This window comes from Sceloporus undulatus, chromosome 5 (assembly GCF_019175285.1).
Source record: "Sceloporus undulatus isolate JIND9_A2432 ecotype Alabama chromosome 5, SceUnd_v1.1, whole genome shotgun sequence".
In the NCBI taxonomy this organism is placed as follows: Eukaryota; Metazoa; Chordata; class Lepidosauria; order Squamata; family Phrynosomatidae; genus Sceloporus; species Sceloporus undulatus.
Window position 1 is genome coordinate 5,238,978 of NC_056526.1, and position 25,066 is coordinate 5,264,043.

The window sequence follows — 25,066 nt, forward strand, 5'->3', positions numbered from 1 at the left end:
CCTCGACCAACTGCCTCTGGACGTTATCTGGAATCTCCGGGATGAGGGGGGAGATCCGTTCCATGAGGGTCTGGATGTAGGCCCCCATGCAGGCGGTATAGTTGACGGCCTTTACCGCAAGTGCCGCTGCCGAGTAGGCCTTCTTGGCCAGGCCATCCACTTTCTTCGCCTCCCGGTCGACAGGGGAGGTCGCTTGCTTTGGAACAAAGCTGTGTTGGGCTCCCTCCACAATCGCCGAATTCGGCCTGGGGTGGTCGGCCAACCAGGGACAGCTCGCCGTGGCAACTCTGTAGAGAGACTCCACCTTGCGAGACGAAGCAGACAGGGTGGCCGGGGAGTCCCAAGACCTCTTGACGATGGTCTGCAGTGACGGAAGCAGGGGGAGGCAGAGTGGAGTAGGCACTCGTCCGTGCACCCGACGTTCCACCAGATCCTGAGCGTCGTCGTCCGGGAAAGCGAGCTCGATGTCGAGAGCCCTGGCCATCTTCACGACGTGCTCACTGAAGGAACGGACGTCGTCCGATGGGGAAGACGGCTCAGGATTGTGCATCCTCTGAGGTGAAGCCGACACCGAGAGGACATCTTCATCAGATGGTGCCTCGGACGGAGGCAAGGGCTCCTCATCGGAGTCCAAGTCAGAAGAGAGGACATCTGCCACTCTGACTTGGGGTCTCGGTCAGGTCGGGATGAGATCAGTCGAGGAGCGTGAGCGCCAGCGAGGTGGGGATGGAGGCCTCTCGTAGACGGAGACAGTCGGGACCGATCTTGTCGAGGTACCCTGCTGAGGGTCCGCTGGACGGGGGTTCAGTCTGGTGAACTCCCTGATTGCCTTGTCCTCTGTAACCGACATGTAGTACCGGCCCGATTGGGTGTCGAGGAATAGGTCCGGTATCTCCCGTCTACGGGGTGGGTTCTCGTCGTCGTCGTTCCCGGAGTGGGGAGGCGACTGTTCTTCAGGAGAAAGAGGAGCGGTGTCCTCTGTCCCCTGAACAAAGTCCATAGTGGGCTGAGGCGGTGGCATGTCCGGTACCGGAGTCAGCTGAACCTCGGGCGCAGGCTCTGGATCAAGGGGAGCTGCCGGAGTGGAAGTGCGGGCCTTCTTGGAAGGGGAACGCCTCTTGTCCTTCGCCTTAGGCGGGTTGGTACTGGCCTGATCCTTTGACGGCTTGGACTTTTTAGGGGCAGGGTCACGACCCGTCTTGTCGTGGTGCCTCTTCTTTCCCGGCCTCGGGGTCTCCTCCGATGGAAAGAAAGGATTGTCCGGAAGATCCAGGAGGACAGCCGCCGCTCCAGATGAGGAGGGTCTTGGGGACCTTGCCCTGTCTGAGGATGGGACGTAGGTTGCTCCTGAAAGCACAGCTGGTTCTCTCGGCTTAGGGGCGTGGTGAGATGCCTTAGATGCCCTGGATGATGAAGGCGAGGCGAGTTGGACCTCCGCCTCGGTTCCCTTCCTCGCGTGCGAGCCCTCCGGTCTCTTTTTAGACTTGGACGCCGGCTCGGTACCCTCAGTCCCCGAAGACTTGTGGGGGCGCTTGGAGGGTTCGTCGGTGGCGCTGGGCGGTTGCGAGCCACGGGCCACATCGGAGGTAGTGGGAGGGACTGTCCCGGCCCGGACACCCAGCACGCTGGAAACGGCGGCGCTGGCGGACGTCACACTGGACACACTGGCCCTAGAAGATGAGGCAGGGGGAGCGGAAGGCGGGACGGATGACGAGCGCGAACCTCCCTCTTGCACCTTGCCCAGGGCGATTGCCGAAGTAAGCCGGGACTCACGGTTTTTCCGGGCCTGAGAAGAGAGAGATCTGCAGAGCAGGCAGGCCTTGGTGTCATGGTTCTGGCCGAGGCACAACAGGCAGGAGGAGTGCGGGTCCTGGACGGGCACCTTGCCCCCGCAAATGTCGCACTTCTTGAAAGGTGCAGGCATTTCCGAAGTCGTCAGAGCCAGAGGAGAATTCAAAGCGAGGTCAACAGTCCGAGAGTCCGAAGTTACCAGGGGCGGGAGACAAAGAATGGTCAAAAACGGTCCGAAGTCAAGGAGAGAAGTGATTCCAAATGCAAGCTAAAGCGAGCGAAGTTCCCTGAAGCAGCTAGCGCAGCGGAAAAAAGGAACTGGGGAAAAGAGCGGGAAGGCAGGGGCCTTATAACGGGTGGGCGGAGTTACCGCCAAAAAGTTTCTATATGTTGCAAAGTAAACTTTGCCCAGTGATTCCAGTAGGTTCCGAGCAGCACTGCGCAGGCGCAGTGAAACCCATTTGTATGATTCGCAGAGACCACGAAGAAGAAGCTTAAATACTGGTATTTTTGCAGCCACAAGGTTATGAGTTCGATCCCAGGGCTCCAATGCTGACTCAGCCTTCCATCTTTTTGTAGGTCAGTAAAATGGGTACTCTGCTTGTTGTGATCAATTGGCTTACAGATTATAAACCACTTAGAGAGTGCTGAGTTCACTATAGAGTGCTATAGAAATGTAGATGCTATTGCTATTGTGCCAATGGGCAGGCACATGACTGGGGACACTGACACAGGACTGGAAGAACAGGCAGTCACAGGCATTTGGAATCAATGGCAACCATAGCTATCCAGAAATGTCCTAAAGCATAAAGGGTTAGTTATGAGTTCTTGATGAAACAGTCAAAAGATTTCAAATGCCATATTGAAGGATTCTTCTGTATCCCTTTAAGACATCCCGAGCCAGAATCTTGGTCCATCTGCCTGACCTTTCTTGGACTTTTGTCATGGCCAGTTATTAAGGTCAGATTATTATTTATCCTGGCCAGATAATGAGTCTCCCCCAAAATGTCACAAGTGCTTGGACAGCTGGCAAAGAGGCACCCTGACTATGTAACATATTGTCAAGAGGTCTGGCTTCTTCATGGCCTTTTCTGCACTGTGGACCATGGCACACACTGGTGAGTCAAAAATGTGTTATTTGAGACGCTTCAGATTCAAAAGGCCAAGTCAAACTGTGCTTGTGTACGCCCAAAGCTAAAAATGGACTGGAATTTTCCTATGAATTTCTGAGTCATAGAATTAGAGAATCATAGAATCACAGAGTTGGAAGAGATGCTAAGGGCCATCCAATCCAACCCCATTCTGCCATAGAGGAAGACACCATCAAAGCATTCCTGATAGATGGCCATCCAACCTCTGTTTAAAAATTTCCCAAGGAGGAGATTCCACCACCATCCGAGGGAACATATTCCACTGTTGAACAGCTCTCACCGACAAGTTCTTCCTAATGTTTAGGTGGAATCGTTTTCTTGTAGTTTGAATCCATTGCTCCATGTTCTAGTCTCTGGAGCAGCAGAAAACAAGCTTGCTCCATTCTGAATATGACATTCTGTTGTTGAACACTGCTGTAACATCAGGAAGTTCTTCCTAATGTTTTGGTGGAATCTCTTTTCCTACAGCTTCCTGGTTGAGCTTGGGTGTCCTTCGTTGCTTGGCCACCTTCATCCATTCTCTTGTGCTTTCTTCCCTATGAATTTGTTCCTTCCCAAAGGGCAAGCAGGAACAGGGTCTACCCTGCAAGTAACTCTACCATTAGGCAGAGAGAGGCAGCAGCTTCAGGGGTTGGCAGGAGAAGGAGGGGGCAGAAAGCACAGAGAAATGTCTAGGGCATAGAAAGAATATTTGACAATATTTGAAAAAAATGGTCAAAAAAATCTCTAGAGTTTCAGGAAACCCTGACAAGGAGAATCCTGGACTGATGAGAAACTTTGCAGTTTGGATCCTACTGTGTGCCACATTCACATGTGGTATTTTTGTGAAGAAAAGCAGCATTTCCTTTGCAGGAAATAATATTTCTGCACCTAAATATAATTTTCTGCAAACAAAATGCTGTTTCCTGTCTATTTAAATTACAGAAATTCTGTCTAAATACATACCTACACATATAATTTAGAATATTCAATATTTTATGCAAATCTTATACATTTATTGGTAATATATGTCCTCCTGTTTGGAAGATGTGCAAGTACCCACCCTAGCAGGACTACAGCCAGGGTTAATTAATTTGTGATTCTTTCCATTAACACCTGCAGCTGCAGAGATCAAGTCATCGCTTAGATGCAACCATATATCATATGCCGAATTCATATTGAAATTCACGTGCCATCGCAGCACAGATACAGCATCCCTGTCAGGCAGCTGTGTGGGCAAGTGTATGAGCACTCTTTCAACCAGAAGGGGTTATTTTCTATCTACCACAGCAAACAAGAGGCAGCATTTTAATTACCAGGCTTCAAATTCTTTAGGATATAATTTAGCATCAACAACTTAGACATGAATATACGGATCACGGTGCTTGCCCAACTTCAGCCGTGCCTTTTATTCTTTCAAACTCATTGCTCTTTCACTCCTCCCTTGCACTGAATGCTCCCTGGGAGAGGGAAGGTGGGAGGCAATGAGGTCTTTCAGAAGACAACTTTTTCAGCTTTCTGCTTGAAAAGCGATTAATCTTGCTTTTGTCTCTGCAACAGTTTCCTGTCACATTACACATGGCACTTTTTAACACATCCCCCAGGTATAATTATGTATGTTAAGAACAGTCTGGAAACCAGAAACTAAAATGGAGCCGATGTTTTACAACTTGTAGTATCTAGCACAAGGATGGGCAACTGCAACTCTTTTGACCCTGGGTCCTTTGAGGAGCTGCAATGATGGCCCAAAATGCCAAATGATGGAGAAAAGACCTAGAAGCTGTTGAACGTCTCAATGAATGGGACCTACAGCAAATCAAGCCAGAACTCTCTCAAGAAGCCAAGAGGAATGATGCTGCCTTACTTTGGACATAGTAAGAAATGACATGACATGAAACGTCAGGAAGGAAATGTTCTAGAACATGGCCATATAGCCCAAAAAACCCACGGATGCCGGCCATGAAAGCCTTCGACTTCACAATGACATGACACACTGGAAAAGATGATACTTGGTAGAAGGCAAAGGGCAAAGAAGTAGACCACACATACATGGATTGATTTAATTGGGGAAGCCATCATGGCTGCCATGGTTCTGAATTTGGATCTATTGAGAAGGGCTGTTGATGACTTGGAGGTCTCTCATGCATAGGGTTTCTCCATAGCTCAAAGTTGACAACAAATAACAACTAGTGGATGTCTGCTTTTGGTTTTGGAAAATTGGCACAATGGTTTCCTGGCACGCTACACACATTATAATACTAGTTAACCTTGCAACCTTAATGAGGGCTTTGTTGTCCAGTTCATCACATCTCCTTTCTGGTTTCCACACTACATTCCAATACTTCCGCCACCACCGTATGACCACAGATGACCAGTGTATGGTCATCTACTCACCCTGGCTTTCAGCACCACCTCTCCTCCTGCCTTTGTCCCTGAATGACCATCCTTACAACTAAACCTATCACCCCATCTTCATACCCGCAAGTTTTACATTTCTCCTTCTATTCTTACACATAGCTTGCTTCTGTAGATCTGTTCCTAGATCCTCCAGTCCATGCATCTGAAGAAGCGGATTCAAGTTTATGAAAGCTCATGCCAACAGTTCCTTTCCGTTAGTTTCAAAGGTTCTACAAGATCCCTTTGCATACTGGTGTTTTTGTTGGCAAATAATGAGGAGGGAGATACTGAAACCGATTTAAAAGGTGAATTATTTCTTCAAAGGCTTCTAGGAAAGCCATTACACCATTAATATTGAGAAATATTGAGGAGTAAAAGGCCAAAAAGCATTCTTGGAGCCAGACATGCACTTTGTCCAACTTAGGTCCAGTGGAAGGCCTTTTGCCTGCCTTCTATTCCACTTCTGCAAATATATTCCACACCAGTTAATGTATGAAAAATGGAAACAGCGTTAATGTCCAAATCAATTTCCACCCTCAACGTTCTGAATAAAGATAAAGCCCTTGAACATATATAAAAGGGGAATGTAATAATTCTAATAATTTGACTAAAATAGATCCACTTTTGCTGTTCTGAAAGTATATCATAAAAGAGAGACTACAAGAAGAATATTCGAAGGTAACTATGTATGAGCCAACACAATTGTCCCACCCAGGACTGATCATAAATAGTACAAAGAGTCAGATCTTCTAGATCATTCACAGAAGCACTTTTATCATCCCTAACTATTGTCCACACTAGCTGAGAATGATGGGACTTGTAGTTCAAACATCCGGAAGGCGCTGTGTTGACTACAGCTCAGGTGAGGAGGTGTAAGTATGAATAAGACATTACATGAATCACAGTAGACAGATCTATAATTATCGCCTAATCCAGGCATAAGATTTTTCAACTGTGACAGAGACACTTCCAGCTCAGAGACATAAACTGAAGAGTAATGAAATTATGCATATGCATGTGTGAAGAAACAGTGCCCAGTTAAGAGCTTAATCTGCGCGGGAGCCAATGTGGGTGCCAGCATTGTGTACCGTTTTGGACAGGACTACAACTGTGGAGACCAGGGTTTGAATCCCCGTTCAGCCATGAAAACCCACTGGTTGGCTTTGGGTAAGCCACACTCTCTCATTCTCAGAGGAAGGCAAAGGCAAACCTCTTCTGAACAAATCCTGCCAAGAAAAACTCATGATTGGGTAACCATAAGTTGGAAATGACTTGAAGGCACAGAAGAGCAACCACCTCTCAACCCATTCCTTTATATCAAGGCATGACCCATTTCCAATCCCAGCAGCTAGGAGCTGTACATCTAGATTGCTAATAAGGAAGTTTACTCCACTGTCTGTTCCCAGCGGCTGATTCTTTCTCAGCCTTGAACCAGCAGGCTAAAGTGAAACTTTCTAGTACAGTACTAAATACTGGGCAGGTCTTCATGAAGGCCAAGATGTTAACAAGGACTCTGAAACTCTTCTAACTAGATACAGAGGTGATGCTCACTACAGGTGACTGGCAAGAACTCTTTCTTTTTAAAAAAGTACCAATTCAGTTTAACCAAAGGAAGTGGAACAAATTCATAGACAGAAGAGAGTTAAATAGAAGGGGGTATTTGGTCTATGGGAAGTTAACTTTGACAGGATCCCATTTCAAAATGCGTGATGTCAGACTTCTCTTTTGTGTCTCCCATTACACTTTGAGAATAGTATCACTGAGAGAACAAAACTATCAAGGGAACTCATAATTAAGTACTTTTCCTTTCACTTGTCTACAATGGTAGTCTTAACTCTACACTTGAATGTACCACTGGCCATTAGAACCATCTGCTGTAAGTAAAGATTGGGTCAACTAATAGAGTAGAATCATAGAATCATAGAATCATAGAGTTGGAAGAGACCACAAGGGCCATCCAGTCCAAGACCCTCGCTATGCAGGAAATCCAGATCAAAGCATCCCCGACAGATGGCCATCCAGCCTCCGTCTGAAGACCTCCAAGGAGGGAGACTCCACTACACTCTGAGGGAGTTTGTTCCACTGTCGGACAGAAACATCAATGTCTAGTAATGTAGGAATTCAAAGATATAGCTGTGTTAGTCTGTAGAATCAGTATGCAGAGAGATCTTGTAGCACCTATGAGACTAACTGAAAGAAAGAAATTGGCAGCATGAGCTTTCATAGACTTCAGTCTACTTCCTCAGATGCATTTAAACCTCTACGTTTAGGAAAATAGGGACAACTGACAAAGATCACTAGTATGCCCATGTAGCATCAGACGATATGCGCTGGGGAAGAAGGGCTAGATGAACTGCTGGTCTGATGTGATTACAGTCACTCTTTTGTGCTCAGAATTTCAGCCTTGGCCATATTGGCTTCTGGTGGACTGAAGTGGAAAACAATACATATAATCAAATCCGAGGCGTTTTTAGCTAAACAGCTCCTGCATGTGGACAAGCAGCCACAGAGATCTGGTCGAAGGAGCAAAAATGAAGATTTATGAACACAATATTTGCCTTGTGAAGGCAAGCTTGTCCATGCTGTTGAGCTAATTAAAATAATCCATCATGCAGTGTGCGTCCTAAGGCCAGGTCAGATGAAAAAGCTGGGTATGAACCAAATGTCAAAAGGTGGTGATAGAAAACACACACACGCGCGCGCCACAAATATATATGTGTATGTGTGTTTGCAAAACATCAGTTTTAAGAATTGTTCCAGCCATTTTACTGGTCATCTCTCCTGACTGTCCAATGAACAGTCCCAAACTCCAAAAACAGTGAGTCATTTTGCATGACGTTACAGTTATTCCTGCATGTCCTGTGCATAGAAGATAAACTCCCTTTTGTTTGTGTTATAGCGCGTTACAGATTGCCCCTTTGGGTGGTCTGTAGGTTTCACTTTCCCCACCGGATCTGGGCCTCAGTTGGCCCGAGCTCAGCCGCTGAAAGCCCCAATCCACCACTTTCTGGCTGCAGGGAAGCGCCAAAAGGCCCCTCTCCCCAGCCTGGAAAGGGTGTCCTTGGGGCTTCAAGCCCCAAGGCACACCCCGCGGCGGCGGGAGAAGGAGAAAGGGCGTTTGGCCCCTTTCTCCTTTGGTCCGCTGGGTGCAGCCGTCTGAAGGCTGCGCCCAGTGGACCAAACCAGGAAGGAGCTCCGAACCGGAGCTCCTTCCGGGGTTGCGGAAAGGGCACCCTAGGCGCCCTGCCGCGACCCCAATACGTCACAACCGCATCGCCTCGTTTGGAGCGGCGCGGCCAGATTGTATCGATGACGGCGCTGTGTGGAATGCCGTTGCCATTTTGTTGCGCACACGCGCCCACTAAGGTGTTAGGGCGGTGCGGAACACCGCCCCGTAGTACGCGCTCTGCACGTACTTTTTAGCCCGTGTGTAACGGGCCATATTTTAATTTTAGATCCAGGGCACTACAAGGTATGTTGTGGGGTGGACAAGCTCAGGCAAGTGCTTGCCATCTTGAAGATCATCTGACTCAGTACTGTAACTTTGTTGTTGCTGTTATGTGCTTTCAAGTTGATGTCAATGTCTGGAAACACTTTCATAGGGTTTTCTTGACAAAACTTATTCAGAGTAAGGTTGCTTTCCGCTGATGCTGAGAGAGTGTGACTTGTCCAAGATCATCCAATGAGTTTCCATAGCTGAGTAGGGATTTGGACCCTGTTCTCCTGATGTCCAGGGGGCACAGAAGCCCTCAGAATCTCGTACAGCAGGGAGAAAAACAGTGAAGTTATTTTGTGTGTGTACGCACAAAAGGATGAAGACTTACATCTCAAAATCTAAACCCAGTGGTCCCCAGAACTTGAATCCACTGGTTCGGGCCTTACTCTCTGGAGCAGTAAAATATAGGCTTGTTCCATCTTCCACATGACAGCCCTTCAAATATTTAAAGATGGCTATCATATCTCATAGCCTTCTCTTTTCTCTTCCACCAATACCCAGCTGCTGTTGGCATGTGCCTTCAAGTCGTTTCCAACTTGTGGTGATCCTGAGATTACCCTATCATGAGGTATTCTGGGACTGAGAGAGTGTGACTCCCCAAAATTATCCAGTGGGTTTCCATGACTGAACACGGAATCAAACCCTGGTCTTCAGAGTTGCAGGGCAAGATCATACTACACTGTTATAGCGCTATCATTCCTCTTTAACTGCTACAGCTGTCTTCTGTGGAATTCTGGGATTTGCAGTTTAGGAAGAGGTACTTAGGATACTCAGCCAGAGAGTCTAATTGTGCCAATGAACTCCTGTCCATTACTGAAACCTGAGCATACAGGTTCAGGGCTGAATTCAGGAAATTGCCTCTCCACGTATGCCTGCTTGCACCAATTCCTGTGTGGCAACTATCCCAAGGACAGAATCTTGTTTTTGTTTTGTTTATCCACAATGGCTATGCTCACAGTAGAAAGCCAGCTAAATGATCCATACAATTTATGGAAATCTCATGCCCACTGCTGCACTGTGCTTCGTGGGTGTCACACTGAACATTTTTCAGTAGCAAAATGGTGACGGAAGTGCATTTCTAGTTTTTTGGGGGGTTTTCGGGCTATGAGGCCGTGTTCTAGAATAATTTATTCCTGATGTTTCACCTGCATCTTCAGAGACGAGGGAGAAATGTCAGGAATAAATTCTTCTAGAACATGGCCTCATGGCCCAAAAAACCCACAAAAAACTATGGATGCTGTCCGTGAAAGCCTTTGAAGTGCATCTCACTCACTTAAAAATAATAATTATATTATTACACAAATCTCTCTCTCTCTCTCTCTCTCTCTCTCTCTCTCTCTATATATATATATATATATGCACGCACACACTCCATGTATTAGTTGCTATGGTAATGATTCAGGCTGGGATCAATAGAAGAAAATGTGAGTCTAAATATTTCAAAGAAACCCTTAGGGAATCCATAACTTAGTTTTTTACTATGCCTGTTTGGATCCAGGCTCTCTCTGGCTGTGAAACCTCTTTTGGTGTCTAAGGCTGCACCCGCGTTGCAGAAATAATCCAGGCTGACATCACTTTAACTGGCATGACTCAATGCTATGGAATACTGGGAAGTGTAGTTTTGTGAGACATTTAGCCTTCTGTGCCAGAGAACTCTGGTGCCGCGACAAACTACAGTTCCCAGAATTCCATGGCACTGAGCCACAGCAGTTAAAGTGGTATCAAACTGGATTAATTCTGCAGTGCAGATGCAGCATCTGTTTAGTTTCCAGTACTGCAAAAGAGAGCAAGAGAGACTTATTGAAAAAGAGTATCTGTGTGTGCAAAATATTCAAAGCCTTACTGCGAAGAATAAGAATTTCTACATTGCTGCAAAGCATTATTTATTGATCAGAATTTTGACTCATGCCTCAAAGGTCACACTCGCCCCCGAGAAGCAAGGAACGCACCATTGACTGACTACAACTGTAGCCTAATAGTTTCTGATTATGGCTGCCAATGGACCTGAAAGAAAGCTCATTTGTTTATAGTGCTAAATGACAAAAACTTGCTTGGCAACCATCAGCGGCTATGGGACTGCCGCTCGTCATCAACATCCATCTGATTAATGTACAGTAATTTGACAAGATGAGAACAGTATGCCTTCACGGCTGGTGACAACGCTTTCTTGGGAGAGCCACAAGTGATCTCCCCTACAAGCAAGAGAGAAAGCCAATCTCAGCAACAGCCTCATTATCTCAAGCAAGTCATTGGGCAGAAGCAGCTGCGCAGCCAGCCTTCAGCAGGCGTTTTTTGAGACTGTCCACTCTCACGGTGGCTCTTTCCAAAACATTTATAGTCTATCATGCATGACAAACGCAAAAGGAAAGTTTCTCACAAAGCTGGCTGAGAATCAGATCTACAGTGAGCTCTTGGTATCCTCTGGGGTTTGGTTCCAGGATCTCCTGTGGATACCAAAATCCACGGATGATCAAGTCCCATTAAATACAATGGAATATTATTATTATTATTATTATTATTACTACTACTACTACTACTACAGTGGGCCCCTGGTATCCACTGGGGGTTGCTTCCAGGATCAACTATGGATACTACCATCTGTGGATGCTCAAGTCCCATTAAATACAATGGAATATTATTATTATTATTATTATTATTATTATTATTATTATTATTACTACTACTACTACTACTACTACTACAGTGGGCCCCTGGTATCCACTGGGGTTTGGTTCCATGTGGATACCAAAATCTCATGTGGATGATCATGTCCTATTAAATACAATGGATTATTACTACTACTACTACTACTACTACTACTAGTACTACTACAGTGGGCCCCTGGTATCAACTGGGGCCCCTGGTATCTGCTGTTGTCACAACAGACCAACACACAGATCAACATGTGAATCACTTCCTCCCAACCAAGGATCACACAAGTATATATACCCCGCATACTTCCATGCCGCCAACCTCTGAAGATGCCAGCCACAGATACAGGCGAAACATCAGGAATAAATTCTTCCAGAATGTGCCCCACATAGCCAGGAAAGCCACCGAAAACTATGGATACTGGCTGTGCAACCTTCGACTTCACATTGCCTTCAAGTTCTTTTCAACTTATAGCAACCCTAAAGTGAACCTGTAGTTGTGTTGCTGTGTGCCTTTGAGTCATTTCCAACTTATGGCAACCCTAAGGTGGACCTATCATGGGCTTTTCTAGCAAGATTTGTGGGGTTTTTTTTGGGGGGGGTCTTTGACTTCCTCTGAGGCTGAGAAAGTGTGGCTTGTCCAAAGTCACCCAGTGGGTTTCCAAAAACGAGCAAAGATTCAAACCCTGATTTCCAAAGTCGTCGTTCGATGTTCAAATCTCTATAGTACTCTGGCTCTTATGTACCAGTATGTAGAAAGCCCATTCTCCTTTGCAGTTTTTCAGTGGACATTGGCCATCATGCCAGAAATAACTGTGACATGGGGAGAAGACACTGAAAATGACTCACAATGCAACCAATTCCTATTTTTAAGTGAGATGCTCCAGCCTAGAGTGCAACTGAATCTCAGTTGTTTGCTACACCACTCATGCATCTGAGGAATAAGTTCAAGTCTACTTCTTTCTTTCAGTTAGTCTCAAAGATATTACAAGATCCCTTTGCAAAGTGGAAAGAGTTATTCTTGGACTACTATATACGGTAAGCTTTTTTTGGGGGGGAGAGATTCTGCTAGGAAATGAAAATGCCAAAAATGAATATACTGGCCCTGTTTCTGTGGTCAATTGCTGTAATGAGAGATAATAAACTACAAAGGGCAATTGTTTTACTGTCGCCTGTGCCTGGAAATGAGCAGAAATGGGATGTGACTTTTACTCAGAATGCACCGAGTGGTTTCCGTGACAAAGTGCTAAGGATGGAGATAGATCCTTCTCTTTAAAAAGAGCAAGATTCTATTATCGTTGTTTCTGACATCTAGTGCTATAAATGGTTATGGCTACTCTACGTTCTGTTGTGATATCTCTGGCTACCTCTCAACAATAAACTCTGTGTTTCCATTCTGCCTGGTAATGGTACACAGCATTTTTTCCTATTGCTTTGTTCTACCCACCTTAGCTTTTCTATCACTGCCTTCTGTACCAAACAGTGAAGAAAATGCCATGTAAAGACCAGTACAACCGGCCCCCTGTATGCATGGATTCTTTATCAAAGAATTTAACTATCTATGGGTTGAAAATATTTCCAAAAGATATAAATTCCAAAAAGCAAACCTTAATTTTGCTATTTTATATAAGGGATACCATTTTACTATGCCACTATGTTGAATGGGACTTGAGAATCCATCGATTTTAGTATCCACGGAGGCTCCTGGAACTAAACACATATAGCCCCAAGCATTTCAGACAAGAAGACTCAACCTGTACTCCCTTTCCTTAAGGTTCACCAAGGCTGGTGGGGGGATCCTTTCAAAGCTTTACTGTATGACTTTCTTACCTGCAAGAGAGGTCTCTGCACTCCAAGCATCTTCATGGTGTCTGCATTGGCCAGTATTTTCAGTGGATCAGTTATTTTGGTAACCCCTTCAATTTCCTTGTTGATTTCTCCCAAGACTTGGCTAAGAAAGATGCTCTTGATATACATGGTGAGGAATTCTCGGAGCGGACACTGCTTGGTTGGACTGAGACCCAAAGCATGCTCAATCTCTTGAATAAATCTGAAACACATTAAAAGAGGGAAGACTGGCATTAGTATATTGCCCCAGAACTGGTGTGTGTGTGTGTGTATGGGAACCAGAGATGTTTGCATCTCACTGTGATTTTCAGGAACAAGACTCCACTGTGAATAATCAATTTTCTTTTATCTTAAGGACCCATTTCTTGTTGTAGAACAGTATAACTCAAAGTGGATTGAAGCTGATCCTTGAGCCATTGGCTGCCATTCCCAGATGGTTCACAGAAAAGAAGGAAACTATTATAGATAACAGGCACAAATATGGTACATATTTGGCACATTGGGGGGGAAATGTGCCAATATGGAACCAAAAGCAGCTTACAGTGTTAAGTTAAAACTGAAGAGCTAAAACAGTATGTGGTTCAAAATTTTAAGAAAAGCACTGAAAAAGCAAGCCAATTAAAACATTAAATTAAAACACTTAAATAAACACCTGTATGAATAAAACATACTGTGCATGTATGTATTGACCAAATAGATGGGTGGATTGCTTAGCTCTCTTCTATGTGACACTTTTTCATCACAACACTGCCCTCTCCACTCTGCTTTTTCATCTGTCAAGAAAAAAGAAAATGGGAAAATTCTCTCCTCCTAAATCCATGATGACCATGTGTGTGGAGGGCATAATTTGAACTGAACTGTCTCAGAAGAAAACACGTTGAAGCCGCTTTCTGTGAGGCCTACCTCTGCTTGGATTTGAAGCCCTCCCAAGATGACTACAATTTTAAAAAGAAAACACAGCGATGGAAGAATTTCATAACTCTGGACAGCTGGAAGGGTCCTACAGGAGTCCAACCCCCCTATTGAATGTAAGAAGTCCAGCTAGATCATCCCCAGCAGGTGGATGTCCAGCCTCTTTTTGAAGATGTCCAGAGAAGGAGACCTCATCATCTCTCTAGACAACTAGTTCTGTCCATGAACGATTCTTACCATCAAGTTATAGACAAGTTGGAGCAGGTTCAGAGAGGGGCAACAAGAATGATGAGGCTTGGAGAACAAAACCAAAGGTGAAGGGCCTGGGCATGTTCAGTTTGGTGAAGAGAAGTCTGAGGGGTGACATGATTGCACTATTTAAATATCTCAAGGGCTGACACAGAGAGGAGGGGTTGGGAATGTAGAGTGTAGGACCAGGTCTAACAGTTTGAAGTTATAGGAGAGTAGAGTTTGATTGAACATTAGAAGAAACTTCTTGACAATAAGAGTGCTTTGACAATGGAATCAATTGCCTAAATAGGCAATGGGGGTTTCCTTCTCTGGCTGTCTTCAAAAACAGTCTGGATAGATAACTTCTGGGGATGTTTCAGCTGGAGATCCTGAACTGAGCATGGGTTTGGACATGATGGTCCATAGGACCCCTTCCAACTCTTTGATTCTGTATTGGAAACAAAGCAGGGTCAGGCTGGGTTAGTATGTGGATTTGGAGATCACCAGAGATTAATATTAGGGATCTCCAGATTAGGGCAAAGAAGGGATCCCACCTACAACCCAGAAGAGCCACAGTTGCCAGTCTGAGTTAACAATACTGGGCTTGATAGACCAAGGGTCATCCACAGTTGAAGGTAGTTCCCAGATTTACTCTACTCACTTATTTGTCTTTCTGGCTGGCTGTGGTCAGAAAATATCTACCCCAACGTGACACCTTCCCAAGCCTTTGAGGGTGCTGTTGGACATTTTGCTGCATTTGAACCTCTCCCATCTTTTTAAAGGTCTATCCTTGGGTATTTTCCCCCAAATAGAAAGTAGCCATCCAACTTGTATAAAAGTCCCATCCAGTCTTGGAACAGGTGAGGCAGGTGCAAATGGCCCCCAAACCTAGTGAAATAGCCAGTGAAATGAAATGCTACCTCCCCAGAGGATTGAGCAGGCACTCCCAGTCACTTTTGGTCAGAAATTTGGGGCTAGTCTAGACGTAAGTAACACAAACGGTTAATTGTCTTTGCTTCCTTGTACAAAATTGCATCTATTCACATCTATTTACCCTCCCTTTGCTGAAAATCACAGCCGCCCAAATCCAGGCAGATGGCTATACTGCAATAATGTCCATTTCTGAGGACTTCCGTGGATACGCCAGTAAAAACCACAAAGGCTTTTTCTGTGGAGTTTAAGCAGTTCTTCCCCACCAGTGCAAAAAGCCCTAACTCCTGCAAATCACATGCAGCCAGATAGCATTCTATTTGTCTAGAATGAGGGGACTATAATGCAGACTAGCCAGTGAACGGAATACATGGACCTTCTGGATCCCAGCAAGGGGCACACAGTGCAACTGTCCAACCCTTGGAAGAAACAGAACCCTCCAGATGTAAATTTACAAGGGAGTCAGACTCTTTTTCTCTGCAGCACAGACTGAAACCATATCACACTGAAGAACAAAATGGAAGCAGAGCCCCATAAAGCTAAAAGAGAAAAAGAGACAGAAATGCTGTAGGGTATATTTTCTCCATGTGAGAGCACATGTGGCAAGTCAAGGATGGAAAATTCCCTTAACGCATGGTAATTACACTTATTTAACATAACAACTGCAGTGCTCCTTCTTGTAAAATGCTAAGGAGATTTCTGCAAATCAAAATGCAAAGCAAGGTACATCTCTGGGCTGTTGGATCGTGGTCCCCAGTGATGTGGAAGGAGGGGAGAAGGAGTTCAAAAATTTAATAAAGCAAACATGGGGTGGGTGCGGGGAGTCTGCTTCCCTCCTTCTGTGCTGTTATGAAATATCTGAAAGGGAGGAAAAGATCTGGGCAGGAACCCTAAAGCTACAGAAGGGAAAGCTAAAATCTCCATCTCATATCCAATTCAGAAGGAAGCACTTGCTGAGTGATATACAAATTTAACTTGTTTTATCTTTCTAGGAAAGCATTCAAGGTGATTTGTGACTACAATTAAGCGGTCCCTCTAGACAGAAAAGCACTTTAGGTAAAAAAATCAACTCTTTTTTCTTTATTTTTGTGCAAATGACAAGTCACTGGAAACACACACACTAAAAAACAGGCTTTCCCCCCTAAAACTTTAACTCCCAACTTTACTGTCACAGCTAGCTTGTTCTAAAGTTGAGACAGCTAATGATATAGAAACAATGAGGAATATGGTCTTTTGCATACAAGAAGTCTGGTTTTGCTTTTCATTGTGACACTTCTTTATGCAGGAAATATGTAAAAAGGGTAACTATGAAATTTCAGCAAAGGGATGCCACCTCTCTCTGGATAGAAATGGGTCTTATACAGCTCCCAGACTGATCATACCATTGGGTCATGTTGTATACAGGGCAGGAGTGTTCAAAATGTGTTCCAACAAGCCCTGGACGCTCTTGGAATATTCATCAGGCACCATTTCCTGAAAAGACAGCCTATACAGTATGTATACTCTGCATCCTAGGATGCAAATGAAGATTCCTATGGGCCACGCCTGATGCAATTCTGTACCATCCAGGGTTCTTGAAAACATTGGACTCCCTCTTCTGCTCTTCCTTCTTTGCCTAATCTGCTTTCCCTTTCCCTCCCTTGCAGAGGATTAGGGTGTGTGTTTGTGTGTGTGTGTCTTCAGATTGCCTGTTGACTTACAATGACCCCCTGAATTTGATGTGGTTTTCTTAGACAAGGAATACTCAGAGGTGACCAGTTCCTTTCTATGAAACAGAGCCTTCAGCACTTGGGATTTGTTGGTGGTCTGCCATCCAAGTACTAACCAGAGCCAAGCTTGCTTAGTTTCCAAGATAGATGGAATCTGGTGCCATTAGGGTATTTATGTGGTTCCCCTTGCTTGGGATGGGAAAATCTGCTGCTTGGTAACTGTTACCAGTTGTGGTATCTGGGAAACTACTGCCACTCAATATAAATTGACATTACACAGTTATTGCACCATGATTCTGCTTTAACTGACAAGGCTTCAAATCCTCACTCAGTGATGGAAACGCACTACCTGACCTTGGACAAGCTGAACTTTCTTGGATACTGAAGAAGGCAGTGACAAACTCCCTCTGAAGTAACCTTGTCAAGAAAATTCTATCAGTTGGAGTTGATCTGAAGGCACACAGCAACAGTAACAACAACAATGTCCCATTGAAGAAGCATTGTTTATATAGCACAATGTGTTTACAATAAAAACACTATCCATGTGCATGCAATTAAATTTCTTGTTACCAAAACTATACCAGCTGTTTCTAGTGGTGCTCTAAATATCTGAAGAAGCACCATTTCCCTTATCTATCTATCTGCTCATACATTCACAGCATCAGAGGAGATCCTTCTCTATGATCCTTGTATGAGAGAATTATATTTTTAATTTCCAAAAGAGAGGGCCTTCTCTATGGTGGCATCCACTGTGAAAGCCCTCCCTTATGAGAGACAGCTGGTACCACTCTTTGCACTACCAGATAGACAATGTGATGCAGGAACTACAAAAGCAAATATGATCCTAGGCTACCTCAATAGGAGTATAGTGTCTAGATCGAAGGAAGTAATAGTGCCACTCTATTCTGCTTTGATCAGGCCTCACCTGGAATACTGTGTCCAGTTCTGGGCACCACAATTTATATTGGATGCTGGATATCCAATAATTGACAATAAATGTCCAAATATCCAATAAATGGCAATAAGGATATTGAAAAGCTGGAGCATATCCAGCAAAGGGCAACCAAAATGGTCAAAGTCGTGTCCTATGAGGAGCAACTTAGGGAGATGGGTATCTTTAGCCTGTGGAGAACAAGGTTAGGAGAGGACAAGATAGCCATATTAAAATATTTGAAAAGATGTCATATTGAAGAAGGAGTAGGCTGGTTTTCTGCTGCTCCAAAGACTAGGATATGGAGCAATGGATTTGAACTATAGGAAAAGAGATTCCACCTCAACATTAGGAAGAACTTCCTAACAGTAAGAGCTTTTCACTAGTTGGGGATGCCTGCCTTGGAGGATTGTGGAGTCTCCTTCTTTGGGGGTTTTTAAGCAGAAGCTGGATGGCTATCTACTGGGAGTGCTTGGATGGTGTCTTGCTGCGTGGCAGAATGGGGTTGGACTAGGTGGCCCTTGTGGTCTCTTCCAACTCTAATTCTATGATGCTAAGCAAAAACCCTTTTAAGAAAATTCCAGCATTCTGAATCAAACTTTCAATGTTTTGAAATTTTTAGATTCAAATTTCTATCTTTCTGTTTTCTTATTCTTTCATTGGCAGAAATAGCCTCTCAGTTTCGCTTTTGATTTTAAGATTTTAGATTCTTTATATCGTAACACAGTGTACAGCCTCCAGGATGCTTTCTGTACATTGCCCTGAAAACCTCTGAAGGAATGTTAAAATAAATAAGTAAACAGAACTCCTTTTTCATGGTAGGTCTCCCTTCTTTCAATGCACACCTTTGTTTGCCCCAAAGAACTCTTACTGATGCTCTGAAAGTGTCAGAGGATACTGACGATTAAACATGTATGAAGAGTAATCATTATCATGAACATAAAACATCCTCAATACTGGATGAACCAGAAATCATTTGCCAGTGAAATCATGTTCACTGAGTAGACACTAAATGGAGAAATGCACAGTATTCACAGAGGAAAAACTAGGCCCTGGGGAACTGGGCTACAGTATTATCACTTACTGCAGAACAGATATGGCTCTTACGAACAAGCTGGTGACAAATACTTTATTGCATGCAAAGATAAACCATTTTGTCTCTACAGAGTGCTCCCCAATTTTCCCATTTTCTCTCTCCCTTTTAGCAGTGTTCATTCTATTGAGCTCATTCTAGTTTTACCAACCATAATCGATCACAGAGCCTCACAGCTAGAAGTCGCGAAACTATTCCCTTGGGTCCAGTTTCTTGCCTGAAGGATAACTATAATTTTACACCACCTATTTTGGGATCCTGTGATGAGATAGCACAGGACAGTAGATAAGGCAACCCTCCATTCTCATAGCCATATTCCAATTGCCATTGCTCTGATGCCTGAAGAAGGAAGCAACCAGGCTGAACTGAATTCCCACTTGACCACCTTTTCCTTCTTCGTGTGTTATGTCTTAAAATAGTAGGCCTGAGGGTGGGTTACCATCAAGGATAGTAAGTCTGACAGTGGAAAGTGTCAGACAAACTAATTGTAAGATGAGCTGGGTGACTTTGTGGTTGAAGGGCAGGGTATAAATACTCTAAACAAACAAACAAATATGTAGAGAGAGCTTGTAGCACCTTTGAGATTAACTGAAAGAAAGAAATTGGCAGCATAAGTAATGCATCTGAGGAAGGAGATTGAAGTCTATGAAAGCTCATGCTGCCAATTTCATTCTTTCAGTTAGTCTCAAAGGCACTACAAGATTTCTCTATATATTGATTCTACAGACTAACACAGCTATATCTTTGAAATAAATAAATATACAGTGGGCCCTTGGTATTCATTGGAGTGGTTCCGGGACCCACTATGGGTACCAAAATCCATGGATGCTCAAGTCACACTATATACAATGGCATAGTAAAATGGTGTTCCTTATATAAAATGGCAGAACCAAGGTTTGCTTTTTGGAATGTTGCTGCTATTGTTGTTGTTGTTGTTGGAATATTTTCAAGCCATGGATGGTTGAGTGTGTGGATGAAAAATCTGTGGATACGGAAAGCCAACTGTATCCAATATGAACTGAAGTATCTGGCTTCCCTTAACAAATATCAATGAAGCCTCATCAGATGACAGGGGGAAGCAGTTCTTGTACTGTAGCAGTAATGCAACATCAAGCTAGACATTCATACCACCTGTTCCTCCAGGCATTATGGGCATGTCCAATCATTTCTTGAGCGTCTGAGATACAGGACCTGGGATTCCCCTATCCCTATTGCAGGCATGAGGAGAGTGTGGCCCACTGACCACATGTGGCCATAGGGCTGTTTTTGCCACACATCCTGAGGGGCAATTTGGGGGGCCAAATTCAATTTTTTTTCAAAGGGGGGTGACCTTTCTAAGTCCTCAAATCCCTAACAGTAACCTACCCTTGCCTTACTATGACTTCACATCCATCCTATGAGATAGCCAGAAGAAGAACCAGTGACTTATTGAAGTTCACTCAAAGTATATATCTAAGACAAAGACCATGTCACACTGAGTGTCTCACAAAGAGCCACTGGCTCTTGTACATACCTCCAAGGGTATGCTAAGTAGGGAACGGAGCACAGACATAACTGGGAAGGCATACAATTACTATGATATTGAGAGCAGAGGAAGAGGTCAGGGAATCATCATGACTATAGTAAGCTTTTGGTAAAGGTTTCTTTGAAACAAGGTGTAGGTGACTCTTGGCCTATTGTCTACATTTTGGATGTAATGCTAACAGCTTGAATGTTTGGGTAGATCTCTCTTCATATTATTTCCATCCCTGAAGACACTTTTGACCTAAACAGAACAGCCAGTTCCACACAAAGCAGAACCCATTGAATCAATGGCATACTCGTCAACATTTCACAGATGAAAACCAGGACATTTGTGCATCAAGGCAACATCTGAGCTTGGTCAAGATGGCAAAAATTATTAATGTGGAAGAACACACATGCTGGGAGAGGCTGCAGCAGTTTGCTTTTGCCTTAGCCTACTCCTCTCTCCTCCTTGTTGAGCAAACTCAGTTTGTAGCTACTGAAATAAACTAAGGGTAAAAGGGGGAAAGTAGGAGGAAGAGAAAGAAGCTAAGACATTTTACAAGCAGTTGGAAAAGTAGGATGACAGAACATTAACTAGGAGCTGTCTCTACCATGCTGAGACAGTTGAAAGGTATGGAATGGGAATTTCATAAGTCAACACTGTTGTAACCTTCATTAATTCAATGGACTAATAATTAAATTTACATGTTTTAATTTTCAAAGGATAATTCATCCTTGAGGATACTTTCCCCCTGATACCAGGATGCATATTTTTGAATACGGGGGAAGAGCTTTTGAATCATTTTTGTATTCAGGATTTGCCTTTTCTTATTGTGAGACTTGGTCTTTTGTTTTATCCACTGATTCTTTGTTGTGTATTAAATACACATTTCATGCTTGGCTAGTAATGCCTTTCCAAAGTGTTCTCAATAATGAGAAAAGCAGAGGTCAGGAGGAAATGAAGAACGTGAAAAAGTAAGGCTAGGATGTTTTGAGAAGACGTTGAGGATGGTGGAAGAATTCTAGGACGGGTGTAATATGAAAGCTACCAATCTCTGGGGTAAAGGACTTGAGAGTGGCATGTTCAGGTATCAGGAGCACCATAGAATTCATTTAGCAGTTGTAGTACCGCACAATGCATCAAGGCAGCTCCTGTAGTAGAATTCATCCATCTTTCAAACAAATCTCTAAGTGTGGTCTTTCCCTTTGACCAGGGGAGTGCTGAGCTATCACATTATTAACAACAATAAACCATCATAGTACATAAACCTCAAATAGGCTCTGGGGAGCGACATCAGATGGCAATTTTAGCTAAACTGAATGGTAACTAAACCCAAGTGCTTTGGCTCATTGAGGTTTTTAAAGATACAAACTGTCATTGTGCAATTTCAAAGATGGCAAGTGCGACAAGAAAAAGCATAATCCCATGCAGAGCGAGGCAAGCTTAAATCCCATAATAAACAAGGAATTCAACTGTGCTCAAATACAGTAGAGCTGAATGGGGCTGAAATACATGCGTTGTTTCTTAGATTCTGCCTAATACTAGTTAATCTTTGACTGAACAGACAGGATGACAGTTTTAAAATGAAGAATAATCCACATGGTTAAAGATGGTGCACTTTATGAATGTCAATCCTCCCTTGTCTCCTTTTTGCATGTGAGAATGAGAGACTGAAAAAATTTTCCTTCTTGCCTGAGAAACGGGGTAAGCTATTTTCTGTCAGCGTCAAGAGAATTTTCACATTTGCAAGGACAATTTTTGTGCAAATTGCCTAAATTGCACACATTGCGTAGTTACACTGCAATTGCTGCTGCCTTGTGACATGGACTCTCAAAATCAGGAGCACCCGATGGGTGGTTTGTGTCTTTTTCATCATTTAGCCGGTCCTAGCGTGCTTGTGCTTCTCTTCACAAAGGAGAAAGAAAATAGTTTCCTGCAGAGACATTTTGCGCAAATTATAGAAACGTTAACCAAAACCAAAGCACTCCTTCGATGTGTTCTTCTCACAGAGACAAGAATTCTTGTTGAGGCTGGCAATTTCTTGGCAGTCTGTCTTGATGCGTCTAGGAAGCCTCTCTTTGCAGACAATGAGAAATGCTGTAAATATTCAACAATTACAGTAGAAGATGGAGCAAGATGCTCCAGAGACTGGAACACAACCAAAAGAATCAGATGGCAAGAAAAGTGATGCCAACAAAACTCTAGGAAGAATTTCCTGAATTTAAGAATGGATCAAGAATGGAATGGACTGACTTGGCAGATAGTAAAGCTCTTCATCTTTGGAGATCTTTAAACAAAGGTCACATGGGCATAATGCAGGAGTGCTTTAGGTATGTATTCCTGCATAGCAGTGGGTTGGATTAGATGGCCCTTGCAAGTCTTTTCAACTCTGATTCCATGATTCTTCACCTCCTCATTGTAAGTAAGCTAAATTGGAATACTGTTCTGCCCAGTAATGTCTGAAGTTGGGAAACTAAAATAATGTCAACTGAAATTTTTCGAAATACCTTTGAAATTTCTTAAGAAAGGGGCCCCATTTTCTGAAATTTCACTTTTCAGGCAAATGTCTCACTAGAAAAGACAATAATGGTTGGTAAGACAGAAGGAAGCAGGAAAAGAGGAAAACTGCATTACAGGTGGATAGACTCAACCAAGGAAGCCATGGCTGCCCTGAATCTGCAAGACCTGGACTGCTGATAAAGGGTGACCTGGATGTCTCTCATTCATAGAATCTCCATAATTCAAAATGGACTTGACAGCAATTAACAACAAACTCAATACCAAAATCCACCAAACAACCCCATTTTAGTTTGTGTTGACAAGCATACAGTATCATGCATCTTAAACCTGTGTATCCATTGCAGCGGCTAAAGAAGATTCTTGAATTTGGAAGGGGAGAGAGAGGCATTATCTTGTTTGCTAAATGCTTAGATTTCTGCCAAGCTCTGAATGATGATAAAATAGAGCTCTTCTTGAGAAATAGCTTTGGAACAGAATAGATCACAGCCTAAGAGATATGGGACAAAAGAAAGGTAGGGCAGAGGAGGAAAGAGGGAGATGTGCCAAGTTCAAAATATCTACTGCAGAAATTGCTGCACAGGGCATCTAAATACATAAATATCTGCTCACTACTGTGGCAGCACTAGATCGCATCTTGATTCAATTCAGCAGAGCTCTTATGTTTTTACAGTAAGCATATCAGATGTTTCAAAGTTTGTAACAACACTTGCTGGAATGCACAATAGCCCAACCTGGGCAAGACAATGGAAGGTCCTCTGGTTGTGTATCTTTATGAAATGGGGGAAGTGAGTGGCATTTGGCTTTCTCATGCTGTGAAAAGAGGGTTTGATGCCGCTCTTGGTTGAGATTTGCTGTTCTTGGCCACTGAGTAGGTCTACATCCCTACAAACCAGTTCTTGCATCCAACTGAAAATGACATGATTGCCCTCACAAAATGGCACCTTCCTATTTCCTTCATGGCATGAACCAAACCTTAAGCTTTTTCTGTTGCAACCAACTGCTCTACTAACTATTTCAGTCCCACTAGCTCAGTCTTACCTGCAGCCTAATACTACATCTCCCCTGCCCTGCACTTTTTCCCTGGCATTATCACCAGACAGACCAATTCCCTTGCCTGTACACTCAATCCGTTTCCATTAGCCTTAATGAGAGTCAAGCACAGGCACTGAAGGATGAAAGGACTTCATAAAACAGAAGGAATCGGCTCTTGGTGAAGCTAGTTTTCGGTCCACTTCTCCTACCAAAAGGAACTGTCATTAATAAGCTGTGGCCCAGGTGCCAACACAAATGGCTTCTATTTAAGCAGCATTCCTCTTAAGACTCTTTGAAAGTAGGGCTGGAGGTAGCTTCATTACAGAAGTAATGGAGCCTGCACAGTGAAATCAGTGCCCTGCAAATAGGAGCAAGATCCAACCTAGATATTTACCATGCAGTACAGACTCCACTGCTACCTCCCGAACTAGAGCTAAATCACCTTTTGCAACATCACTGCACCCATTGGGTACCTGGCACAATTTAAAATGGAGGTACCAAGGATGAAATGGAAGATTCGGAACCAACGATGAAGAAACAAAGAAAATAATAGTAATAGCAAGTACATTTCTATAATGTTTATCAGTGCACTTAAGCATTCCCTAAGCAGTTTACAAAGTGTAAGCTAATTGCCCCCAACAATCTGGGGACTCCTTTGAGCCACCTCCTCGGAAGGATGCAAGCTTGAGTCGAGCTTGAACCCTTTCGCTGGAACTGAACTCGCAACCTTATGGTTTTGAGTGAGTGGCTGCAGGACAGGCATTTAACCACTGTGCCACCAGGGCTCCTCGTTCACCTTTCTCACCCCTAGATATATTCCTGTCAATAAACATGACTAAGAGGAATGTCTCAGTAGGGATTCAAAGAATATTCTCAGTTATTTGCGTC

General features: G+C 43.8%; 1 protein-coding gene across 1 annotated transcript in view; it reads right to left on the reverse strand.

Moving 5' to 3' along the window:
- The window catches only part of EXOC4 (exocyst complex component 4), a 496,793-nt gene that overhangs the window by 76,648 nt on the left and 395,079 nt on the right, over window positions 1-25,066 (reverse strand). Inside the window, exon 11 of the mRNA XM_042470033.1 lies at window positions 13,296-13,515. Within this exon, the coding sequence (XP_042325967.1) occupies window positions 13,296-13,515 (220 nt within the window). The remainder of the gene's footprint in view (window positions 1-13,295; window positions 13,516-25,066) is intronic.